Source organism: Taudactylus pleione, unplaced genomic scaffold, assembly GCF_031769625.1.
Source record: "Taudactylus pleione unplaced genomic scaffold, aTauple2 ptg000370l, whole genome shotgun sequence".
In the NCBI taxonomy this organism is placed as follows: Eukaryota; Metazoa; Chordata; class Amphibia; order Anura; family Myobatrachidae; genus Taudactylus; species Taudactylus pleione.
The window spans coordinates 7738471-7766374 of record NW_028284771.1 but is presented as its reverse complement, the minus strand read 5'-3'; the positions used below and the strand labels follow the sequence as shown (position 1 = coordinate 7766374).

Below are 27904 nucleotides of genomic sequence, written 5' to 3'. Positions count from 1 at the left end.
GCTGGCAGGCAAGAAGTACCAGGATTTTTATCTTTTCAAGCAGAATGAGATTATTCTCAAAATGCATTTGTAGGACAAAGATACAGAGACCTTTCTGTCTTGACAATGTGAAAGCAGCAATAACACTTTTTTCCCCTTTTTCTTATCATTAGAGGTTATCTCTTGGGAAGCAATTGCCTTCTTAACAGGTTCTTTTAATCCAACCTCAGAAGAGACCTTTATTAAGTTTTTAAAGAACACTGAAAGCTCTAAACAGGCAATATGACTGCCGTGATGTTACATTCTCTATTCATTTGTGATGACTTTTTACAATAGGAAAATGTTACCACTGATAAAAGGGCAAAAAGAGCAAGGCTGCCATGGCCTAGCCCATGGTATCTCTCAGAAAATCCTTCTATTATATAACAATTCTTTTCACTTAAATAAGATTAGGAAAAGCAGGTTCTGCTTAAAAAACCCTGCCTACATATTTCACCTGAAATGACAACAACAAGTACAGACAAAGGTGAAAATATATATTTCTAAATGGGACTATAACACTATATTGCAAATACGATAGAGATAATATAATTCTTAAGATTGATTTTAACATTTTAGTTTTATCCCATACTATTTCTCCAAATTGTATTAATTACATGATTAATTATCACTGGGATCTAATATCTAAAATGTAAACCTATCAGGACCAGAAACAACTGTGAGTTAACCATGAATAAAGTTGGTATTCTTTTTTTTTTATTATTTCAAAATGACACTGCACAAGTACATACAAAGACATGCAAACAATAAAAAAGGGAAAGGAGTGATCTGCCCAAGAGAATCTAGAATAGAGTATAAAAGACACCAATGTTTAAGTTTGTCTTAAAAACATTTTGTTCAGTGAGCCTGATTCAGAGTTGTACGTAGTAGCGTCACTGGGATTGGTGTGGGTTCCAGTCAATGTCTAGACCACATGTTCTCAAACTTGGTCCTCAGGACCCCAAACAGTGCATGTTTTCCAGGTCTCCTCGCAGAACCACTAGTGAAATAATGAGCTCCACCTGTGGATCTCTTAAAATGTGTCAGTGAGTAATTAATACACCTTTGGACCTGCCAGGAGACCTAGAAAAAGCGAACTGTGTGGGGTCCTGAGGACCGAGTTTGAGAACCACTGGTCTAGACAGACAACAGATGTTAGACAGACAATAGGTTGACATGGCCAAAAGGTCGACATGGATGAAAGTTGTACAAAGGGTCAACACAAAAATGACTGACACTTTTTTGGGGGGTTTTTAGGGTTAGGGCTACGCACTTACTGGAGGGTTAGGGTTAGGCACTAGAAGGGACGTTAGGGTTAGGCACTTACACCGACAGTTAGGGTTAAGGCAACCAGTTTGTTGTCCATTTTTGTTTCAACCTTTTGACCATGTCGGCCTTCATCCATGTTGACCACTTCTGTGTTGACCTTTTGTTCTTGTCGACCTATTGCCTGTCTAACATCTGTTGTCCATCTAGACATTGTCTATCTAATTCCTGTCTATCTTTTATACCAAACCCGGTTGGTGTCACCCAGTGCACCACTGTGGATTTCATGCACACACTGAATGCACATATGACATTTCGGGGGCATAACTGCGTGTCATGCCCTGCTCTTGTAATGCTGGGGGCTTGCCCAGTGCTTCATGCTTAAGTCATGGCAGACCTGAGAAGTAATTGTGAGTTTTAGACGAGGACTAAATTAATTTCTGTAGACAGACCAGGTAAAGTAGTTGTTTTTTTATTAACTCTGTGTCAGATTCATGTCACGCAGTGAGTGCTTATCCTGACAAAGTTAGGAACAGTGGTGAGAGATTGTAGTATCTTGGAACCAGGTCCATGACAAGGGGGCCTCTAGCCTGGGATATAGACATAAGTGGGGGCTCTGGGCAGGAATATAGACATAAGGAGGCTCTGGGCTGGCATACTGATATAAATGAGCTCTGGGCTAGCGTAAGGGGGCTATGGGCTGGCATAAAGACATAAGTTGGACTCTGTGCAGGCATATAGACATAAGGGGGCTCTGTGCTGACACAGACATAAGGGGGGGTCTGGACTGGCATACAGACATAAGGGGTGCTCTGGGCTGGCATGTAGACATAAGGGAGTGCTCTGGGCTGGTATGTAGACATAATGGGAGTTCTGTGCTGGGTTATAGCCATTAGGAGGGTGCACTGGCTGGGATATAGACATAAGTGGTGCTTTATGCAGGCACAGAGACATAACTGGGGGGTGCTCTTTGAAGGCATTTAAACATAAGGAGGGCTCTGGGCTGACAGAGGCATAATGGGGGGCTCTGGGCTGACATATATACATAAGGGGGGTTCTGGGCTGACATATAAGCCGGGTACACACTTTACAATATGTAGACATAAGGGGGCTCTGGGCTAGCATACAGACATAAGGGGGATTTGGGCTAGCATACAGATATAGGGGGGCTCTGTGCAGACATATAGACATAAGGTGGGCTCTGGGCTGACAGATGCTCCTCACTTAATGACTGAGTTCCGTTCCTATGACTAGGCCACTAAATGAATTGGCCACTAAATGAGGAGCCGCATATACATGTAATTGTTTTTATTTATTCTGAATAAAAAAAAAGGTCTAAAAGTAAACTCAAACTTCATGCTGTAACTGTTTTACCTTGCATAAAGCTGACATACTGTATAGTACAATTAAAGTTATAAAAAAAAAAGACATTTAAAGTAATATTTTAGTCATAGTACTATGGGTTCCAGCTTGTCAGAGCGTTGGTCGTAAGTCCGAGCGGTTGTTAAACAGGTAGGTTGTTAAGTGAGGAACATTTGTATAGACATTAGGAGGGGTCTCTGAGCTGACATACATAATAAGGGGGACTTTGAGCTGACATATAAACATAAGGGGACTCAAGGGTTGGATAAAGACATTAGGGGGCTTTGGGCTAGCATACAGACATAAGGGGGCTCTGGGCTAGCATACAGACATAAGGGGGCTCTGGGCTAGAATAAAGTCATAAGGAGACTGAGCAAGCATAAAGACAAAGTGTCTCTGGGCTAACATAAAGACATAAGGGTACTCTGGGCTAGCATATAGACATAAATAGGGGGCTCTGGGCTGCATTCAGACATAAGGAGCGCTCTAGGCTGGGAAATGGACATAAGGGGAAGCTTTGGGTTGGCATACAAGTATATAAGGGAGGATCTTGGGTGGTATATAGACATGCAATAAGGGGAGCTCCAGGCTGACATATAGACATAAGGGGGTGCTCCAGGCTTGTAAACAAGGTACAGATGTGTCAACGTACATCTATCCTCCATGACCTACAAGTCACGTTACACATAACGCATGAGTGCCGTGCAACTCGGTAGCGCTGAGCGCCTTTCCATGCGACTTTTTACCTTCAAATGTGACTTATTTGCACATCGATGCAAATAGGATGCACAAACAGCTTCTGCTGATTAAAATGACATGCAGCATGCATATATTCTGTGTTCAACTGCGGGTGTATCTGCATGCGAATGCTACTGTACAGTGTCAGTGGCTATGTATATGGTGCCCTCCAGAGTGAATAAAATCTATATTTTTTCTCTGTTGGAGCGGCTGTGGAGAGATGAACACCTTCATACATATCTGGTGGTCATGACCACAGATCGCAGTCGTCTATTATAGAGGCCCTTTTAGGTAGGGTAACTAATGCAGCAATCACTAAGGATCCATGGTCTTTCCTCGCGCTCCCCATTGATTCCTTAGATAAAATATTGAGTAAATTGGAAACGCCCTGACCCTCCTTCCCTCCAAACGGTTATCAACAAAATTTGGTTCATAGCCGCCAAGGAAAGGACAACAGCTTGTCATAATAATAAGTCACAAACAAAAAAAACAAAAAAAAATGGCAGCTGCATTTGCAAATACATGGGAAGCTGCTAGGCCACGTCACGGCTTCTCTGTCACTAGCAGTCCATAACAATAAGGGGTTCACATCCGGGGCACAGAGCACCCCAAAAAACATCCAGCCCAGGACCCCCCAATGGCATCACACGAAAATGGAAAAAGAGTAACAGTGCAGTGTTAGTAACAGAGAAGCCGTAACGTGGCCTAGCAGCTTCCCATGTATTTGCAAATGCATGCAACCAATATCTCTGAAGTTCTATTACCATATAGTGTTCATATATTGTTGCAAGTATAATTCAGTGTGCTGAGGAACAATAGGGGGTTAAACCCCCCCTCCCTTTTCTACATAATAGTAAGTCACCCAGATATATTGAAATATGGAGTCCTTGGTTTGCCTTCAGCCAATCTTCCTCTATTGGTGCTGCTACCCAGAACCTTTCGGATCTCTTATTCTAATTGTACTCAGCCTCTATGGACCTAACTTGGTGCACACCTTTACAACTGGATAGAGCTCTGCCCCCACTCCCCTTTTAATACCTAGTGTTTTTCATCTCTGGCGACACCCCCTTACCATCCTCACCCCTTTGTTTCCTCTTCTACATTAGCATTCTTCTCTACCTAAACATGCTTTATTTGTTTTATTCTTAGTACTTTACATATTTACTATTATCTTTGTCATCAGAGGATGTCTTTTGCATATATCTGTATTTGCATCTATTTCTCAATGTATATATTTTTTTGTTTCTCCCCCTCTGTAATGATGACTCTGTTCTGCTGAAAATTTAAACAAAAAAATATATATCCTTAAAAAAAAAATTATATAATTTTATTTCAAGATATTTGTATAAGTTTTAGTGTTTCTTAGAATAATATTTTATCAGCAAAGAACCCTTACCTAACTGCGGGGAGGCAAACTGGAGTCAATATTTTGTGGCCCTCTGTTCAGTAATTTTTTTCATATGGCACTACAAGAAAAAGGTTTGGATGTCCCTGGATTAAAAAATTCAATATTTAGATGAAGTTGAATAGTGTTACTGGAATGGGGTGACCATACTATACTTCACTTGGTTCCCCGAAGAATAAGTACTGTGCCTACTGTGATCAATATTGTATGGAAAACAGCAGCACATCTGCAATATATTTAATGCATCTTTAAATGCAGTCTCTATAATAGTGCATAAACCCAAACAGAAAACTACAAGGAAACTCAGAGGAGCGGATTAGGAAAAGTAATGGTAAAAGAGACTCTTCTATAACTGCTAAAAGTTTCTGGTTGTGAATAGGATTTACTATTCCTACAAAGGTACTATCATGATTTAAAGTTGGCCAGAACAGGGGGGAGCTGCAGTTTGAGTAGGATGGATACGGACCTGCATGGACTCTGCTTGTAGCCAAATGAGTCATAGACCAGTAGACAAAGCAGACTCAAGCACAATGAAATCTACTCAAATGGCTATGCCTACATCAATCAAATAAATAAATAAATGGTGGAGTACAATGGGGGTGGGGAGGGGTGGGGCAAAACCGCTGGATCAGTGGCTGGGGTGACCAATTAAGTAGAAAATAGTTAACAATTGTGTCTCAGGGGGATGAGGCTGGAAAGACACAGGGAGGATGAGGCTAGACTATTCACCCTTGGCAGAATTGGAAGGAAAAGGCTGGGGAAGAGTAATCTTCATTAAGGCAACAATTCCGAAGAAACCATATAAGTGATATAAATGGTATACCAAATGAAAAAGTATTTTACACTATCACAGTCCCTAAAGCCTCTGGGGTCTAAGTGGTCCCCAGACCTCTGGCTATTCACTTTCAATTTTCCTATACACAACAGTGCGTGTGTGCGAGTGTGTGTGTCTACCACTTCTCTAATTTGTGTTTCCAGCGTGTTGTACAGTACAGCTTTTCTGACAGCGCACATTTTTTATCTACCATCGCAGAGTAGCTCTGCCTTAAGTCAGGGGTGCAGCGGTGGAGAGGGGTTCCATCGCCTCTCTGAGATCACTTTAAGCCCTAGGTACTATAAAACAGATTTAATTGCTATATATAGTTTTACTCAATATACAAACATTGACTATTCTTTACTTTTTTCATATATCCCCAAGTTTTTAAGATGACCTTTGTGATGTAGTTAATATTATGATTAATATTGTGTTAAATTTGTCAAATTTAAAAACAGAGGGCCTTTTCAGAAATGGACGGATTTACACAGCTGTACACAAGGGGCTGTGCAAATCCATCCATCTCAGATGCAAATGCAGAAGGAGATGTCAGACACTTCCTGCAGTTGCGATCTCCAAGCACTGCGACTGACGATGGCTGAAGCTCCCCGCAGCCTGGCCGGTGCCTGGTCACGCAAGAGGCCAGGATTCTGCGTCTGCCGACACAGACCCTGGCCTCGTCCCTCCCGGAAAATGGAGGCGACACATCTCTGTTTCCGGGAATGGCAACCAGGCACGCCCCCCCCCAAAAGCAGCAGACTGTCAATCCTGTGCAGATGCAGTCCCCTAAACATTGGAGATGTGCATTTATCCTAGGATGAACGTCCATCTCTGAATCAGGCCCAGAGTATAAAGCTGTTGAAAACTTATATTTACTCTCCCAATAACAATCATTTTAGATACTACTTATATACCTTACCTTGTACATTTCCCTTTATTTCCGGATAACAGGAAAGGAACAGGATTTCAGAAGTTGCATTCTCTACCTCTTCTTCAAGCCATAAAAAAAGCTTGATGAATTTGGACAAGGATTTCACTTGATCCAGCTGTAAGGGTGCATCACTACCTTTCCTTTGATGATCCTCAGTATTCATGGCTAAAATAAAATAAACAGTAAAGCATAACACAGAGATGAGTAAAAAACGTTTTTTTTAATAAATTACTGTTTAGAGACAATACTGTAGTCTGCATACTGTAAGTGAAACTTTACACAAAGCTAAATTAAACAGCACAAATTCTAAGAGGGTAATTTGCTTTTAGAGGTTATATTAGTGGCTCCAGTACTGTATGCCGTGGAACCCTGAGCCCCCACAGCACACCCTCAGTGGTGCCGCGGACGGGAGGCTGCTCTGGTCACAAATCTACAGATCCAGACATTTATAAAGTCTGTACTACTTAAGTAAAGTGCTTCTGAAAGTAGAGATGTGCGTGTTCGGTTTCCTGAAAACCAAGCACCCCCGGACTTAGGGGTTCCAAGTGATTCTTCTCGCCAATTTTGTATCCAAAAACATAATCTTCCCGGTATCGGATATTGCATTTTTTGGATTGCATATAAAAGTCCCTCACTTGTATAGGCGGATGCAGGGGTGGGGTACCCAGGCACATGCCCTAACTCCCATAATTTTATATTGCAACTGCTGCACTGGCACCAGTCCGCAACCTCTGATTGATCGCCAGTCAAAGAGGCCCCAGGCCACATTAACTAGAACATGCGCTGCCGCTGACAGAGCTCAGCTCAGTCAGTAACAGCAGCTGCAATAGTGCAGTCCGGACACACTTCTAGAAGATGCAGGAGGTGCTACAATCTGTCAGCCTGCCCTACCTTCCTCTTCTCCTCTTGTGGTGGGAACCAACGAGAAGCTGAAGGGATGAGGAGCCATATGGAGCAACTTGTCAGGCCAGAAGAGAGAAGGTAAGGAGTGGAGGGAAATAGGACATGAGGTAAGGATTGTTGCACTGGAGGGAAATGGCATGAGAGCAGGATGGTGGCGCTGGAGGGAGACAGAGCAGGATGGTGGCACTGGAGGGAGACAGGGTAGGATAGTGGCATTGGAGGGAGACAGGGCAGGATGATGGTATTGGAAGGACGCAGTGGGTGAGGCTGGAGAGACACGGTGTGGAGACGTTTGAGAGTCACATGGTGGACGGACTTGGGGAGATGCAGGGGGATGCAGTTGCCGAGAAGCAGGGGGATGGTGCTCCGGAGAAACAGAGGGGTATGAGGCTGGAGACCCAGGTAGATGGAGGTGACACAGGAAGCATGAGTCTGGTTGAAGCTCTGTTGTATGATGATGACATTGAATATATTTCTACACAAATAGAGGCATCTTCCAGACCATGTAACCTCCTAAATGAATATCAAATACCATTTGAAAACACTGTCTACCCAGGGAGGATCAATTTCAGCAGAGGCTCCTCATTGCAGAGAAACTACCATATAGGTAAGGTGTATTTTTATTTAGCACATACAAAAAAAAAATCTATACAGTGTTTTTGTAAGGTGAATACCAACGGGACTTTTCTCCCTGGGCTCATTTGGTCTAGAATCTGCAAGTTGTGACGCACTTGTATGACAAGCAGCCCACTGGCGCCTGTCATAGCAAGTAAAGCAGCTTGTGGAGGATATCTTAGCATCGAGAGATGAAGCCATCCTTGTCTTGTGAGACAAAGCTTTCACCTCGGTGGGGGATTGGGAGGCCCCCTTTCACTCACAGCTCTGCTCAGCAGAGCAAGCTGTGAATAGATGCCGTGTACATGCACTCTATGACTATTCACTGGAGAGAGGGACTGGGGGCATGCCCAGCAGTTCCTGAAGCGCTGGAAATACCCTCAGCATGCCGAAAATGTAGGATGTGACTCACAAACATGGCCTTTTATGCAAGGTTGTCACAAGGCCACAGCCCCTTTTACTTAGGAGCATGCAAGTCCCAATCTCCAATGCTAAAAAACCTACATACTGTAGGGCCACTTTAGGAAATTTTCCAATGTCACTTTAAATTTCCAATCCGCCCCTGAGTCAGCGTCAGCATGTTTGGGCGAGATTAAACTCAAACAGGTTCCCACAAACACACGCGAGTTTTCACAGACCAAACTTGCAAATTTACAAAGAAGTGAGTTTTGCTAAATCGTGGTTTTCGATGGTGAATGCAAACGTGCTTTGTCATGTGAGTTTTAGGCAAAACATGTGCGTGAATGGATGTGTTTATAAAACACACAGGAGAATGGATGGGTTTATAAAACACATACGAGAATGCATGCATTATCCTAGAAACATGTTCTGATTGAAGCAGTCACATCATGTACACACTGCCTAAGCATATAAAAACACAACAGCCTGACCTTTGAGGGTTTTGTTGGTTGGATGTTGCCGAGGGCGTGAGGAGTATGTTTAGTGGTGTAGGAGAGTTTTTGGCTACTGGAATAGATTGCTGCTTGGTATGTGGAAATTGTTTTGTGCTTATTTATTGTCTATCTTTTTGTCTAATTTTTCTGTCTTTCTTGATTGTTTTTTTCTTTTGTGCGGTCAGTGGATTTTTTTGTGTGTGGATAGTATGAGAGGAGGTCTTAGTTTGTCTTTTTTTTCCTGTGTGTTTCGCTTGTATAGGGAGGGGAACAGTAATATGTCCAGGGCAGAGGAGAGGCAGGGAGAGTGAGGAGAATGCCTCTCAAGATGCCCTATTGAGCAGTACAGGCAGTAGTGATGAGGCACCCAGGAAGAGGGGCAAGACCAAGATGGGGCGCAATATGAATTTTTCTGTGGAGAACATGGTCCTTGTGCAGGAGGTCATGAAATCCCACCACGTGCTATTTGGATGAGAGGCTGCCAGCATCTTGACCCGGTGCAAGAATGCCATATCACCCAAGACATTAGGCATGGCCGCAATGCTAAAAAAAAAAAATCTACCCTAACAGCATGCCACTGTAACTCCTGGCTAGGGAAGCAGATGCAGGTATTTATTAGTGGCTGACATGCCACCATTACCAGAGTTATTGTCGGTATCGTGAGAATGTTGACTGGGATATCACGAGAACGTCATAGGTCACAGACTAAAAATTACCAGCAGCCAGAAAGTGAAACACAGCCAGAAGCTTATGCAGGCCTTAGACAGAGTGGGAACGTACTGTGTCAGGGTCTAGGTCCAGTTTGACTTGGTCATACAAGTGGAATATGTTGTTACAGTTCATCCAGAACATCGGTTTGACTTCGCCATCAGCCAATGCATTCAGGGTCAAACACCTTCAAAAAAATGTGGCCTGAGCAGCCTTTGTGATACCTGTATTACCTCATTTTCTGCTCAGTTTCTTGCTTCTGGGTCCTTCCAGCCTGGTGATAGAGTTTCATAAGTCCCAGCCACATGCAATGAATATCAATAGTATATTCTGCCATTTTTGCTTCACACAACTCAATGCAGCTCATTTGGCTACTTTCATAGGTATCATCGTTTTCCCACTAATTGCAACTTGAAACACCTGTGAATACATGCAAAAACATCCAAACTCACGCAAATACTCACCTCAGGAGGTAGTCTATTTGAAAAGACTATTTTGTTGAGATTTTGGCCATTTCTCATTAAAGTTTCAAAACTTGATTCTTGGTAAAATTGCGTGTTGTATGGTTTCCTATAGAAAGTACTTGGCCGATGCTGTATTTGGTTGTGTTTTGTAAACTCATGCGAGTTTTAATGTCTCTTTCCTGCAAGTTCACACGTGTTTGCCCTTAGTAAATTTGCGAGTCGGAAAAACATGCTAAACTCGCACGAGATTGCAATCTCGACCAAACATGATCCTTAGTAAATTTTTCCCTGAGAGTCTTAAGGAGGTGAGGTAGAAAGACTAAAGGAGCAGAGGTGAGGTAAAAAGATTAAAGGAGAGGTGAGGTGCAATGGAAAAAAGAGCAGAGGTAAGGTGCAATGACTAAGGAGGTGAGATGGATTGACTAAGGAGGAGAGGTGAGGTGGAATGACTAAAGGAGGAGAGGGGAGGATGACAGTAGAGATTATGGGATCTTTTTTGTTTTGGCTTTGAATTATACTGCAGTTTATCATGGCACATCGCAATGCGGCCATCACCATATTTATATGAATTGTTATGCCGAGACCTTGCGCTAATGGTGTAGATTTGCCTGATATCCGAAGGACATGACTTTTATAGGCATTGTTCAGTTTATGTGCATTTTATTTTCTGATTATATGGTGGTTCTACTTTTTTAGTTAATGCTTTATTGCAGTGTTTCTCTTTACCGCAGTGCAAATACCCCCACCAGGTCATGTTTTGAGAATTTGTGTCTTTGGAAGCATGTGGAATAATTACTGACCCAGCCAAATAGAACTCTCCTGTACATGATTAAAGACATCCACAAAACATGACCAGTTGGTGGTACTTGAGTTTTGGCATTGAGAACTCATGGTTTATGGTGAAATCCAGCATTTGGAAATCCCCCCTATTATATATCCGTCATTTACTTACTGCATAAGAGTGACTAGGATGGGTTGTTTTGTATGGCGTAATCTACTATGCGCTCTGTATGATATTGCGGTCACTAAAATGTTCTCTGCATTGTATGGAGGTCACTACAATGTACTGTATATTAAGTAATTGCCTAGCAAAGTAATGTATATACTACAATTCTGTATGTTCTTAAAGATGCACTATTACAGGAGTGACATTCTTAATTTAATAAACTTTTACTGCTTATTCTACAATGGGAATAGTATATCTCAGCTCAGGTGGCTCTGCACTGTTTACCCTTTACTTCCCTTGGCTGTTTGGTCAGATTTTCCTATTTGCTCTGCAGGATGGAGAATAACTTGTCCTTGTACACAGTATCAGCCGGTCCCCAGACCCCCGGCCATCTACTTTAAATTTACATACCAGCACTTCTACTTACTAACGTCAATCCGTGAGCTAAATAGTCTGATGTTAATTTGCTATAACATTTGGCACAACAACTTTAGGCGGACAATATGGGGGGCAATTCAATTAAACACGGAATAGCGCCGGGAAGTTGGTCCCAGAACTATTCAAATCACCTCTCTATTTAATCCGACTAAAACAACTTAAGTTGGAGAATGCCGTTTCTCGCAACTTAACCTGGGTGTTTAGTCGTGATAATCGGCATTATCCGACTAAAGTGCCGGCCGCGAGGGTGCAAGAAGAAATCCTTTAGTTGGCCTAAGCGCGTTGAATCGAATAGCTCTGGGAAGTCCTTCCTGGTGCTATCAACAGCGAGCTTAACTGAATCGCTCCCTATGTACTCACAGACGCGTGAGGCCACATCCGACTCAATCTACCCCCACCTGGCTAAACCCCGCAACCATGATCCCTCAAAATCACAGTGCCCGCCCTGTTATTTTTCCTGGATCCGCCCCTGCTCATTTGTGATCGGACACCATTTCATACAGGAGAGCGGAGGAAGAGGGTGCAGGACTGTGGGCTGAAGCGCTGTGTTGAAAAAATAAAAATGCTCTAGCACACCATCAGGGCATCATTAGGGTGTCATAAGCATTGTTAGGAGGAGTTAGGTTTAGGCGTTTAATAAATAGATATGGAGACAGGAGTAGGTGTCTTGGAAGTGTGACTGCAGTCATCATTGTCACTTATAAAATGATAAACAGAGCGCTATTAAACTAAAATGTGTATGTAAAAAAAGTTTTAATGTATATAAATAATGAAATGCAATGCCATAAAATAAATGAAAACAAGCCTCAATGTTTATAGTCTTTTGAATATATGCGGTTCCGGTGTGCTAGTTTATGCAGGATTCCAATTCTATGCCTGATGGAGATGGACATCTGTTGGGAGCTAGCTAACTATCCCCAACCCCTACCTTCTGGTGTTCAAACTACTCTCGGCTGGTCTCCTTGCACTCGGGCATACACTTCCGGTCCGGCGTTTCCGAACTTCTGGTTCCCGCTTGACGCTGACCAACGCGTTTCGTGCTGAAGCACTTTTTCAAGGTAGCTGGTATTGGTATTAGGTCCTCCTTTTATACTTAAAAACTTCAAACAACTTTATTTACATCCATTTTAAAAACGGAAGTCCTATCCCGGATATGGTAAAAACTGGAGGCAACCTTGTGGTTTCTTTACTGCTCCCTCCTGTAGCTTAGAAGGTATTAGAAGTCGGTAGGTGTCCTCTACTAATTGGACATCATTGTCACTTGTCAGTTTATGTGTGTTTGTCACAAACACTGCACACTGCAGTGCAAACAAACAGGCTAGCTACTGTCTGTTTTGCTGTTGATTGTTTTTTGTTTCTTAAAGTGAACCTGCACCATTATTTTCTGCAGTATATGTATTATTTATCTGTCCAAAAAATACTCTACAGTACTGTGTGAAGAAGACCGCTTTGTTTTGAAGGTTTTTTTCCCCCCAGTTATATATAAAAACAATTGCAAAAAAACCCAAAAACATTTTATTTCCTGTTTAAAACAAAAAAACCTGCAGACTTTTCTAATTTGAATTTAAAAATTCTATTGTGTGTTTCATGAAGTGTGTGTTCATTTCAGACGAGTGACACAGTGTAAATTACTTCTGTGTGCATTGTCCCACCCTTAATCTGTACCCCAAAGCAATTCTGAAAAATACCTATTCTTCCAAGTCCGTGCAAACAATTGACAGTGGTATTTTTTGTGCTAAAGACAAACCAATTAGTGCAAAAAAATGCATAGTGTGTTATCCTTCCAGTGTAAGTGATTGTGTGTGCGGTGGTTTCCCAACCTTAATCTGCATCCCCAAAACAATTTTTACAAAGAGCTATTCTTCCAACTGAGTGAAAACAATTGGCAGTTATTTTTGTGTAACAAAAGCAAAGCCATCAGTGCAAAACAATTTGCATAGTGTTAGTATGTTTTCCTTACAGTGTAACAGATGGTGTGTGTGTGGTGGTGTCTCACCCTTAAACTACACCCCAAAACAATACTCAAGTGTATATATTTCTTGTCTGGTGTCAAATTTAAAACCAATCATGGATAAGAGCAGGAGCAGCGACCCACTAATAGTGCTGCGGCTGTTGTCAGTCAAGATATAGCTTCAACATCTACTAAAGGTTGTCAAGGGGAAAGAAGGTTTAAGAAAGGGCACCTGCAATCTAAACAATATTTCACAATGTTAAAGAAAAAATTATCCCCTCTAACAATAATGGGAAAATTTACTGCCAAAAAAATGTAAATTGCCAGCATGCATGGTCCTGCTACTGCTGTTTCATGCACTAGAATGCCTATTGCGGAGGCCGGTGCCAAACACAATCAGGCATCTTCTGTAACCTCACATGCAAAACCTTCTTGCTCTAAGTCTGTTAAGGCTTTTAAATAAAAGCAAATAAGTGAAAAAAATCCCCCACTAAGGTTGAAGAATAAACTGTGTTTATAAACGTCACAAATCCCTGAGGAGACGCTAAGGGTGTCCACGAGTACTATGTGTGAATCTGACATTTCAGACACTGTAATCCTAGAAAATCCTCCTTCCACCATTTCTGCACCCTCTGCAAATGTGAGGATGAGTAGCAGTAAAAGTCTAAAAAATCCTATAAAAAATAGTAACAAGCAGTCCTGCATAAACTGCCAGCAGCATGCAATCTCCACTGGCAACACCTCCATCATCAATCTCATTAATAATCACAGGTAGTCCTCCTACATCCTATTTGTGAAGGCAAACTGTCTCCTCCCCTATCCAGGATTCCCCAGAAGAATCTTTGCGTGCTAGGGCTGCTGCCGAACACGAGCATTACAACTAGGTGAATTTGAACACACAACAAATTTGAAGGTTCAGAATGTTTTAACAAATGACAGGTGTGTGCAGGAGATGCTGTCTGTGGCCCATAAAATTTCTGGGCATTTTCAGCATTCAGTAACTGCATGTACACGATTACAGCAGCTGCAAGAACAGTTCAATTTGCTATTCCACTAACTGAAGCAAGAGGTAGTAACCAGGTACAGTTCCACCCTTTATATGTTTCAGCGACTGGAGGAACAGCAAAAAGACATCCAAGCCTACACTACAAGCCATGACATAGGGAGAGGATGGGGAATGTACCTTACTCCAGCACAGTGGAGAATACTTTCCGTTTTATGCAAGATACTAAAACCATTTGAAATAGTGACTAATGAAATGAGTTCAGACACTGCCAATCTGAGTCAGGTGATTCCTTTAGTTAAACTACTGGAAAAGCAACTAGAGAAACTTAAGGTGGAGATGAAACAAATCTATTCACTTAGCCAAGACCAAAGTGTTGTCAACATCTTGCAATTGAAGCACTATATTTTGGCAACCATGCTTGATCATAGGTTTAAATTTTGCGAGAAAGTTGTCAGCTTAAGTAACAAATGACACATTGACATCTCCTGCTCAGTTTCTCCTACAAACTGCTGTCAGAAACAAATTGAGCTTCTCCAAATGACCCACTGGTGACGAGGATAAGTAAACTCAGAGCACCAGAATGAAACAACATTATGACATCTGGTCAGGCTTAAAAGAGTTACCCAAAATTATTCACACCTCTACTGTGACTCAATCTGATACACTCTGCATCAATAAAATGGTGGAGCATTATTTTAATGACAATGTACAAATACTCATGTCACACAGTCCCTTTGAATACTGGGGAAAAAAGAAATTTGGAGCCCCTTGTACAATCTAGCTTTGCTTTACTTAAGCTGCCCACCCTCCAGTGTGTACCCAGAAATAGTTTTTAGCAAAGCCAGGAACCTTGTGAGTGATCGGTGTAGGAGGCCACTTCCTCAAAATGTGGAAAAACTGATGTTCATAAAAACGATCTACAAATTTTACGAGGAAGGCCTTTGCCACCAATTACAACAAGGTACAGGGGGCCTGATTCACTACAGATCGCCATTGCGATCCAAGCTGCAATTACGTACGGAGGTCTACTGCAAAAATATTGTAATGTATGCAATCGCAAAGCCATCGTACAGCCAGCAGAGAGACGCCCACTACCGTTATCTCACATCTGTAATACCTTGCAGTCCTGCATATACATCGGCAACATCGGCCCCTAACGCAGAATTACAGCAGCCCTGACCTTACTCAGAAATTACTAACCTCATTGTACGCAGTGAGTACTCAAGCTGCATATGCTGTTGCAGCAGCTAATTTATGCATGCCCATTCAACGGCGTTCAGACGGAGAGGCGCGCCTGTGCTTCACCGACCACTCCCACGTCACCACCCCCAAATGCTGACCTCCCGTTACTTACTCTGTGATGGCTTTCTTTCTGTGTGAATGATCGCAGTGTGATCACAATGCTAACTCACGCATGTGCACTAAGGTGCATGCGCAGTACGCACCATCTACCGTTCTGCGTACACTGTTGCAGTTGCAATCCCTGATGAATCAGGCCCACAGACTTCTGTAATGGTGGATTCTAGTGGGGATAAGCTAATATAGTGTGATGATGATAACAGTGATGAGGATGACACCATACAACTTTAGAGATGATTAACAATACTGTTAGCAGCTTTAAGCCCATTGGTAGTTGTTTTGTGGGGGCCCACACAAACCAAGCACTTCAGCCATAAAAGTACCAGTCCCTGTCGCTGAAGTGCTTGTTTTGTAAAACTGTGCATGTCCTTTTAATATACAACATAAGGCTGGGAGGTAGGGCCCAAGGACAATTCCATTGTGCACCACTTTTATTTTCATTGTACTTTACTGGGCTGTACTTTACTAGGGCATTGTTGATGGTCTTCTGATTTGCAAGGCCCATTTCTCTGTTTTTCTTTTCTTTATAGTTGTAACTGCTTCTCTGTTTGTATAATCATTAATCAATGAAAATAAATGCTTTACCTGGCTTCCACACTACATGTTTGCCAGGCCCACATCTCTGTTTTTCTTTTATTTATAGTTATAACTGCTTGTATGTTCATATAATCATTAATCACTCACATCAATTAATGGCATGCTTTACCTGGCTTCCACACAACATGTTTGCAAGGCCAATGTCTCAGTTTTTCTTTTCTTTATATTTATAACGGCTTCTCTGTTCATATAATCAATCCAGTTTTACCTGAACTCCACTTCATAAATAGTATTAAATACTCTACCTGCAACATACAGTAAGCACCAAGCAAGCAAAAAAAAGGTTTTTCAATTGGATTGAGATCTGGGGAGTTTGGAGGCACACCTTGTACTCTTTGTCATGTTCCTCAAACCATTCTTGAACATTTTTTTGCAGTGTGGCAGGGCACATTATCCTGCTGAAAGAGGTCACTGCTGTCAGGGAATATTGCTGCCACAAAGAGATGTACTTGGTCTGCAACAATGTTTATGTAGGTGGTCCGTGTCAATGTAACATCCACATGAATGCCAGGATCCAAGGTTTCCCATCTGAACATTGACCAGAGTAATACAGTAGGTCCTAAGATCTTTTCATCAAGACTATTACAGAAACAAAAATTTTTTTCTGTAATAGTCCTGATGAAAAGATCTTACCTTATCTTGTGTGGCTGCCATGCCACACTATAGGAATACACTGCATATTCTCATTTAGGAGGGCACCCTGCTGTACTACATCATTCAGAGTGCCGAGCAACAAAGTTTGTATGTATATATATATTTTTTTTTTACAAATACACTCGAAAGGTTGTCAAGGGGTGATATATACAGTGTGTACCAGGTTTTTAGCTTCTATCTAGTAGACAGAAGCATATTAGCAGACTTGATTGTCAGACCACCTCTGAACGGCTTATACACGGTGTGTCAGTTTCTGTAGTCAGTCCTTCACCGCCTGGGGAACAGGTCAGAGGCCTGTTGGGAGACACTGTAATTAATGAATGTAAGTGATTTGATAAAGACTTTTGTATTGTGAGAGGGACATTAGGTCTCTTACAATGAGGGAATCTTTTGGTTTAGTTCGAGCCAGACAGGCCAGGATTAACTTTTGTGTTTTGTTTATTTTTGTGTTGCTAATAAAACTAGCTGCCTTGGTCTGGTGTACTCATGCTTGGCTACTGCATGCCAAGTGCAATTGTTTACCTCAGGAGATGACACCCTTACCCTGATCTTGCCACACAATATACACTAAATATATTAGAGATGTGTGCAGAGCGAAGGAGAGAAAAAAAATGGGTCTAACATATGGGACTTTTTTTTGTAGTAGCCATTTTTAAAATTACTATTAATCATAATCAGAGATCAAGATACGCTTGTGTTCCAGTCCATGTTTTAGGTTAATCCTATCACCTAGCTGCAGAAAATAGCCATTTCAATGTTCCTTTTTTTTCCCTCACATTTACTTTAGAACCATTATTTACTGAAAAAGTTTTATGTCTATCCTTCAGTAAACATTACTTCATGCTTGTAGGGCTTAGAATCTTTACTTTGCACCATGAGGCACTAGGAAATTAAGTGACTTGCCTAAGGTCATAATAATGAACCAAAAGATTACAGCTTATGTTTCATACATTATTGTTACAGTTTGGGAACTGAATGCAATAACCATTCTTAGTGTTATACAAACATAGTTTAAACATATGTGAGGAAACAGACAGGTCTAAAAGGGATCCATTAAGAATACTGTACTTATCTCTATGGAACGGGTATGATATGTCTGTGGATCAATTGCCGGCCGTTCAAATCCCAACGCTGGAATCCTGATTGTTCAGAATCCCGACAGGGGCTGGTAAGTACCCTAACCCTCCCCCTCCCCTGGTGGTGCCTAACCCTAACCTCCCCTCGGGTGGTGCCTAACCCTAACCTCCCCCGGAGGTGCCTAACCCTAATCCCCCCTCCCCGGTCAATGCCTAACCCATGCCGGGAGATCCCTAAACTTAACCTCCCTCATCCCCGGGCTAAGTGTCATATTTACCCGCATACTTACCTTTGGGATGCTGGCAGTTGGGATGTTGGCATTGGTGTACTGATATCTTCAGGATGGCGGTGTCGACATATTGACGGGCGTCGGTATATTGACATCCAGGATCCCGTCCACCGGCATTTTGAACATATATTATCTCTATGACAGCAGGCAGATTGCTGTATGTCCACGTACGACACATGCTCTGGAGGAGTGACAGAAGCAGCTCCATATTGTCCCAGTTTCTCAACAAAACAATAGGTAGCTGATATTGAAGCAGTGCGAATGACATTGCAAGCTTCTGACCAGGGCTGCCATTAGAAATTGCCAGGCCCAGTAGAAACATACAGCAGCGGCCCCATTAAACCTCTCTGTCCCCAACCTGCCCCTTGCCCAGTGGCGTAACTAGGGCAGGGCAAGCGGGGTTCGTGCCCTGGGCGCCGTTGGACCGGCGGCGCTGGGGGGCGCCGCCGGCCATGGTACCGGCCCGCCCTAGTTAGCCGGTGTAGCGCCGACCGCAATGAGTGCGGTCAGCGCTACACATTTGCACAGGACTGGCGCTAGGCTTCCAGCGCCGGTCCTGTGCTGCACGCCTGAGCCCGTCCAGCTCCTGCAGTGGGTAATGGGACTGACATCATGACGTCTGTCCCATAATGCTGAGCGCGCCAGCCCGGGCGGACTGGCGGGCGGGAGCGGCATCGCGGACAGGAGCAGGAGCAGCGTGGAATCAGGTAAGTATATTTTTTATATATATATATATATATTTTTTTTTTAACCTATCTACGGGGGAGGGGGGTGGCTACTACTGAGGGGACCTCTACTGGGGGAGTTGTGGCTACTACTGGGGGTGCCATTGGGAGGACCTATACTGGGGGGGGCTACTCTACTGGGGACTACTACTTGGGGAGGGGGAACTACCACTGGGGGCATTCTAAAAGGGCCCTATTACTAGAGGCACTGCACTCGGGGGACCACTACTGGGGGCAATAATAGGAAGGGCCACTACAGGGACCACTGGATAGGGGGGCTCACTACTCGGAGCCTGCATCAGGGGGACCACTACTGGGGGCACTGCATGGGAGGGATGGGGGACTACTGCTGGGGGCACTATATAAGGGGCTTACTGCTAGGGGCACTGCGGGGGGCACTAGATAGGGGGGATCACTACAGGATGCCTGCATAAGGGGACCAATACTGGGAAAACTGCATGGGGGGGACTACTGCTGGGGGCACTATATAAAAGAGCACTGCATAGGGGGGGGACTACTACTGGGGGCACCATATAAAGGGCACTGCATAAGGGGATACCGCTACTGGGCGCACTGCATAAGGGGGAACACTACGTGGGGCACTGCATTTGGGGGGGCCACTACTGGGGGTACTGAGTAAGGGGAACTAATTGGGGGCTGTATAAGAGGGACCACTACTGGGGATACTGTATAAGGGGCACTACTATGGGCCTGCATGAGAGGGACCACAACTGCGTACTGGGGGTACTGTATAAGGGGTACTACTGGGGTTAAGGTGCATATGGATAGGAATGTTCAGTTTGAAAATAAAGGGGTGTGTCATGTTGACACGCCCCATTTTTAAGTGACCACGCCCATTTTTTTTACACGCGCGCGCGTACATGGGGGGGGGGGGGGGTTTGAGGGCTCCCTTTTCAAATTTGCCCTGGGCTCCTAATACCCTAGTTACACCACTGCCCTTGCCACAAATAAACTTGGGACTGACACTGTCAGACAAACATGCTGTAGAACAGAGGCTGAGCATAATACCCAGTATGCAGGAATATGGCTCTATCAATACACATGGAGAGAGATGGAGACAATCTTTATGCATCAGATTAAGAGCAGCCTCATACCATTCTCTGCTGTTGAGGGATTCTGCTCACTCCATTATCTAACTTGCGGCCTGCCGTTTCCTGCTTCAATCACATTATGTCACTGTCACTTTTACAGTTATCAAAGTCTTTACGGAATGACTGAAGTGGACAAGATCAGTGCATCTAGCATCTGAAATACTTTGTGCTGCTGGGAACAAAGCATGTGATGATCTAATTTGCCAAAGGTTGCTCTGTCCCCACCAATTTCAAAACAGGTTACACATGATTGTACAGGACATAAAGGATTATAACATAAACGTATTTAAAACACAACAACATTAAAAACTAGATCCATTTTGTAGCTGAAATTTACAAAGTTAACAAATTGTCTTCCATTTTGGAAAATGCATTCATTTGACCCAGTCTCTCTTGAAGATAGATAGCACTTACCGTTATCATTTATGTGAGAAAAGTTCCTGCATCAGAGGTGTCATGTACAGGTACTGCATTTTTCTTTGGGAAACACTGCCATAATCAAAAGGCTTCTGTATCCTTTAAGGAATCCAATTTAAGATTAAATTCTCTGAGTACATTTGTAGACACTGCTTCATCTTGAAGCAAATTCCAAAGTCTGATTACTTTTTTGGGAGAGGGAAGGATTTCTTGTTAGAAAGTTGAACCTTTGCATGACCCACAATATGTTAGATATCTTCTTTTTCTTAGAATTCAGTTCCACACTAACAAGACCTCATTTGTTTCCCTATATTCACAATTTATATATTTTTTTCTCTCTAAAAACATGTCCTATCTCAGCATTTTAAAAAAAATGAAAACTGGTTATTCAAGTTAAAAACAATTCAGGGGTCATCTGTTCCATGGACCTATACAATTATAATTTATCTAGGACGGTGTCCAGTATAATTTGCGTTGTGGTTATTGCGAACTGCAAAACCATCAAATACATTTTCTAAAAAAAATAAAATAACCTAATACTGGAATTTAGCCCATCTGCTTTTTCTTTTTTTGCTGGAACCAGACGTAAACAAGCTATACGGTAGCCGTTGTTGAAATATCCCCAACAATGCTTGCATGGTCTACTGGGAGTTGCAGTTCTACAGCTAGCTAGCAGGCTGCATTTTATTGTCCATAAAAAAATCTACGTAATATTGGGTCACAAGTACAAATGTTATTTTACTATGTGTAGGATTATTACAAGGTGTGTACTGTAGTGTAGTTTTGCCAAGTTATGGACTTATAATGCAGTAACTACAAATGTACAAATGATGGCTCTGACTTTGGAACTCGCTGAAAACTAAGAAAAATTTCTGAGTGGAATACTTGCTCTATATTCAATAGCGCTGATTAATGTTACTCCCACAGATAAGGATAACATTCAAACCTGTACAGTAGCCAGGATCACATCCGTCAGAATGCCGACGGTCACAATACTGACAGCGATAGGTTAGGTTTATAGTTAGGCAGTAGGGGAGAGTTAGGCTGATGGAGGGGAGGATTAGGCTACGGGACAGGACAGTTAGGATTAGGTTAAGGAAGGGGGCGGTTAGGATTATGCTACGGGACAGGACGGTTAGGGTTGGGCTTCGGTAGATGTGCGTTAGGGGGAGGGTTAGGGTAAGGATTAAAATACTTATCAAAATCTATCGAGATTTTGACAGTCGGCATTCTGACCTTCGGGATCCCGTATACAACCCTGCGACAGGAATGTCCACTGTCACCCCATGATCTCACTCTGGTCATTAAATCCCTAGCTCCAGTCATTAGAGCCTCACAAGACAGATGGAGGACTATAATCTGGAAATGTCACTATTTGCGGACAATATCCTGGTAACTCTCACACTGCATACAACCCCCCGCCCTAACCTGTACAATATCATGCAGAGATAAAGGGGTTGATTTAGAGGTGGACGGAGATGCAGCTGTGTCTATTGACGGTCGCCAGTATGTGACTTTATGCAAATGCTGCTACATAGCCATACCCTGGTGTACATCCGTGCGTCTCAATGTGCAAGGACCAAGATGCCCACTGTCAGCGCCCGTAGGAGCTGAAATATCAATTGGTGGATCTTTAGACCATCGGACGCACCAGCAAAACTTGCAGCAGCCCTATGGCAGGTGCAGTTTCTGTGTCTGAGTATGGCCTATGTGAGTGGTTGTGAGTCTATGACCGCAGCCTCTTACAGCGACTCGCCCGCATCTGCTTAGTCATCCCGTTACCTCCTAGTAACACCCACTGGATGCCACATACCGTGTATCCAATTCTGTTGCTAACATACAGGAGACAAGCGCAGACTGAAAACATCAGCCAACTGAGTGCAGCATGGACACTGCGTGCGACTCAAGGTCAGGCCCCTACTGAGAAAGCAGATGAGGTCAACAGAACACCAAAAGCAGCAATCTTAATAATACCAATTGCAGCAGAGGTGAAGGCGTTCTTTACTACAATGAGCGTTCTTAACTACAATGAGCACAGGTTCAGGTTGTTGTGCACAAATGAACTGTCAGGACTGGTAGATTCACACACAATAACAGGGCCAGTGATGCAACAGCAACATAGCTACAGTAATTAAACTGCATTAAAACACTAATGTGGGATGAAAAAATTAATCTGGACCTTGCGGCATGCAAATGCATATTATTTGGAAAAGTTACAAAGATGTTCATGTCACTCACGTGCATTGTTCATAATCTGTAAAATAATAGCATGGCCTAGATACAAGCAAATCTAAACAAAAAGAAACGGAACATGATAACTCTTTTCTACGTCTTGGGTATGGAATCCCAGCGGTCGGGATGCCGACAGCGGCATCCCGACAGTGAGAATCCCAACAGCACTAGGTAAGAGAACCTAACACTAACCTTTACCCCTAACCCTCCACTTTTCTACATAGTAATTTTTTTTCCATCAAGTCCAATCGCTTTTGCTTCACTGAAAAGTAGCAATATGTCTAGAAACAGTGACTGTTGTAAAACTACCACTTATTTACATCATCTTTCTAAAGCTCAGCAGGTTACAGTTGTAATGTAAACATTTATTTTGTTGGACCTCCTCCCTATATTGTGCAATGCAAAATATGATTACCATCAATTGCCATTTTCTTTGGAAAATCTATATAATAAGCGAGATAGCAAGTCAGTCTGCCCGTTTGTCCTGTATGCACATCCAGAGTTTTGGACCAGCACCACCAAATCTGGCATGGTTGTATAGCTTGACCAGGATTAGGTTTTTGCCTAGGTTTGAACTTCTTCAGGGCTACACACTGTCACACAATCCCTATAAATGGGGAAACTCTTAAATTACACAGGTTCTGGGGCTGGCTCAAGTGGAAATTGGAAGTCTGACAAAAAAAAACCTGTGCGGAAGCTAAAACTTTATCCTTTAAACCTCACAGTCTGAGCCAGTGTAAAACTTTATGGCCTCTATTTACTACAATCTGCATTTCAAATGAGATTGTAGTGTGATAATTTCACCTAAACTCACACTGCAAATTTAAAAATTTAGGAATTATTATGAGAGTGTATCAACATTCTCAAGTAGGGACAGAGCTTGCGACTCCCCCCTCCCCCAGCTGACACTTTCCGCGGTGATTGGTGAGCTCTGTACTCTAGTCAGCTGGTCGCCAGGGCTCCTGGTATGTGACCCTGGTCAGCTGTGCTGTAAAGTGAGATGTTGGTTTACAGCACAGTTGACCGGCGTCACAGTGCAGGAGTTTCGGTGACCAGCTGACCAAAGGAGAGAGATCACCGACCAGCGGACCCCCAGCTACAGGTGTTTTCTTTGTTTTTTTACAGTAATCAACTTGTGGTCTATTTAGACGACAAAGCTGATCTCAGGGGGGTGGCTCCCAGCTCTGCCTGTCAGACCGGAGCAGGAGTTGGGGAACCCTGCTTATAGACATCTCTAGATCACATTGTTATAGCAGAGCCCCCACCCTGTATATTTTCACAATTCCCCCTTAGTAGATTTCCAGCAGATCATATTTTCCATTACAAGTAGGGGAAATATGAACTGCTTGCTAAAGAAATGCAAATAAAAGGGCTTGGAGTAGTTTTTCGCGAAAACTACTCCTATTGCCCTTTAATACATTTCAATGACTCTAAAATAATGTGAAAAGCGTGTGAAAATAACATTTTTTACGTTATATTAGTAAAAAAAAAGCTTGATAAATAAAGCCCAATGACTCATGCAAGTTCACATTAAATCCAGAGTTAGTCCTTTTAAAAATGACCATATAAATTAGTCAGCCCTATGTATTTGCATGCAAGGGCGTAACTAGAACTTTGTGGGCCCCATACATTTGCCCCCGCACAGAGGGCCTGATTCAGAGCCGGACGCTATTTGCGCTCGCTCGTTCAGAAAAAGGGGCCTACTATTTAAATTGAGCGCTCGCTCTTTGCGGTCTGTTGACGCCTCTATGTCTGAGCGAGCGAACGAAACATGCGCTCGCTATTTTGTAAAGACGCCCCCCTGGCCGCTCGCATCCTACGTCATCTCCGCTATTTATTTGATTAATCGAGTACATCGAAAGGCGTCTGAACTGCTCGCAGTGCTTGTGGTTGGATTTTCCTACCGCAATCATGCGAACAGTTCAGGCTAAGAAACAACCAAGTGACGTGGTCGATCACGCTGCTTTGTTAATTATGCACACCCTTAAAACGCCTGTTTTGACCGTTTGGCACGCCTGCATTCGGATCTAAACTCCCCGTTTTCAAGCACCTTCCCCTGTTACCACCCACAAACGCCTCATCCTGTCACTCAAATTAGCAGGCACTCGCAATTTTGCGAACACACGTTTTCCGACCGCACTGACTGGTTGGCGCATGCGCATTACAACCCATATGCATGCGCAGATGTGCGAACATCGCTCGGAGCGAACGAGCGGCCGCTTACGAGCGGCTCTGAATCAGGCCCAGAGCCCATTCATGCTATGTCACACAGAAGCCATTCAGGTTATGCCACTCACAATAAGCAGCAGGGAGTTAGCAGTCAAGTGTTAGGTGCCCTTGTGGGGAGTAAGTTGGAGAGGATTTGGTGAGGGCTTTGTAGGCAAGTGTAAGAACCTTGAATAGGCATCTGAAGGGGAAGGGGAGCCAGTGTAGAGCTTGAAGGAGAGGGGAAGCAGATGTAGAACGTCTGGAGAGGAAGATGAGCCAAGCAGCAGTATTGAGGATCTCTTGTAGTGGAGAGAGGTGGGAGACTGGGAGGCTAGTTAGGAGAAGGTTACAGTAGTCTAATCTGGAAATGACCAGCAAGTGGATGAGGGTTTTAGTAGCATCCTGGGTGAGGAAGGGTCTAATCCTGGAAATATTTTTTAGGTGGAAACGGCAGGACTGCATGAGGTGTTGAATGTGCGGTTTAAAGAAGAGAGAGGAGTCTAGGATAACTCCAAGACAGCACACCTTGGGACTAGAGGAGATAGTTGTGTCATCAATAGATAATGAAATTGTGGTAAGTGAGGTAATGGAAGAGGGTTGGAAGATGATCAGCTCAGTCTTAGACATGTTAAGTTTAAGAAAGTGCTGGGACATCCATGAAGAGATAGCAGAGAGACAGTTGGAGATACAGGTAAGAGTCAGAGCTGTCATCTACAGAGAGACGTGGAGCTTGCATCCCTGTGTTGACCTAGGTGAAAACTTATTAAGGTCGACCTTTAGCAAATTTACCTTCTAGAGAAGGATGCTACAAGTGGAAAAGCCACTCATGTCCTTTCACTGTTTAGTAATATTGCTCTAAGGGGGCTGTTTCTGAGTAGGGAGCAAAGCAAAAAAAAAAAAAGAAAGCATCTGGAACAATCCATGTTACAATGCAAGGAGTGCAACTTTATAATTTATTTTTTTGTATGTATGGTAAATAATGTCTGTTTTTGCATGTAGCCCACAAATATTAAACAGTTTTATTTTTATATTGTAATTTATATTTGTGATTGGACAACACTATCTCGAATTTAAATTTCACTACGTGTTAAATCTCCTCCATCTGCAGTGCAACATGGCTTTAACAGAGTGCACAGTTACTTGCTCTTTTTTGCTTTACCAAGTAGTGTTACTGACAGACACCTTTAGCGTGAGTACTGTACCAAATGTTTTAAATGGGGTGTGTATCCTACAGCTCAGAAGAATTGGAGTAGGAATAGGAATTGTAGATGCCTTAGGAAGCAGTCAGTTGCACCGGGCAACACGTGAGTACGATTTGCATCTTTTATTTTTTATTTATTTTATGGCTTATTTTTACAAGTGCTTTTTAAATTGTCTATGTTAGTTTTAGGTTGTTGATTCAGTGTTGCTACATATGTTTTATTGGTTCAGAAATATTTTAACTTTTATATTTATTATTATAAATCTTTACTTGAAAGTTATTTATTGACAAATATTATTCATATTATGAGAATGAAGAAATTAACACTCTGTTCCTGTTGTAACCTATATACTAGGGGTGAATGATTGAACACCTCACTTACTGTATAAAGAGATACTTTATTCAAAGTAAAATATTATTTTACTATTGGATGATCTCTATTATTTGATATCTCAGTGGACCTCTAATAGAATTACCCTGAAATTAAAACATTCACATATTTAGAGTTCTATTGTATCACTTTGTGGGGGTTGTACCGGTAGTAGTAGTGCCCCTTACACAATATGCCACATAGTAATGCCCAATACATATTATGCCCCCCCCAGCAACTCACCTCCCCGTGTGCCTCCAGCTGCCTCTCGCCTCCCCGTGTGCCATCAGCAGACAGCAGGTGTGAATTTGGTGCCGGGCCACCAGCTAATTACAGCTGGCGCTCCAGTAGCCAGCGGTAGACATTGACAGACAGCACAATTTGAATCTGGCACTGGTCGCAAGTCAAGTGCAGCTTGTGGACTGGCAGCCAATCAGGAGTCACCACTGCTCATTGGCTGCTGGTCCGCGAGCTCTGATAGCTTCGCAACCGGAGGCGCTGTCTCTCCATGTCTGCCTGCCGATGCTGGTCGGCCAGCACCAAATCAACACCGTTGACACCCGGGAACCCCTCGGCAGCCCTGACTGGACCGGCTCACCTTGTGTGCGTAACTGGATTCAGGAGGAGCGATGGGCCACAGAGGCAGCTCGGTCACCATAGCAGCAGCACCCCTTGCACCCACGGTAGTTTCGCCACTGTTTGCATGCAGTTACACCACTGTTTTCAGGATCAATGAAATGGGGTTATAGGTGAGGACACTGTAAACAAATGAAGGCTGCAGGTGTACTTCAGGGTCCAGTCTTCAACCCGGGCAACGCCGGGTATCCCAGCTAGTACTTAATAATTAAGTGACAATATAGTATTCCATAGCAAATAATATTACAGCACCTTTCATTTCTGAGGGGCTGCAGTATGTTATGTCGGCATCCATTAGATTAACATCAGGGGCCAAATGTAATAGGGTGAGAATTTAGAAAATGTGAGAAAACTGTCACATTTTTAAACTCAGCCAATGTAATAAAGTCACAGAACATGGAAACTCGCATGTTTTTCAGACTCAAAAAACTCTCAAGATTTAAACTCTCATCCAGATGTTTCCTGTATTAAAAATACAACTCGATCAATGTATTCGTGTGAGAGCTTTACTGCTAAGCTCTCACATTTTCTAAACTCTCACCCTATTACATTTGGCCGCAGAATGTTGA

At 43.0% G+C, this 27904-nt stretch overlaps 1 protein-coding gene across 5 annotated transcripts in view; it reads right to left on the bottom strand.

Moving 5' to 3' along the window:
- The window catches only part of KIAA0825 (KIAA0825 ortholog), a 473150-nt gene that overhangs the window by 379569 nt on the left and 65677 nt on the right, over positions 1–27904 (bottom strand). For all 5 annotated transcript variants that reach the window (XM_088444682.1, XM_088444683.1, XM_088444681.1 and 2 more), the window contains one exon: positions 6523–6699. In XM_088444682.1, the coding sequence (XP_088300808.1) occupies positions 6523–6699 (177 nt within the window). The remainder of the gene's footprint in view (positions 1–6522; positions 6700–27904) is intronic.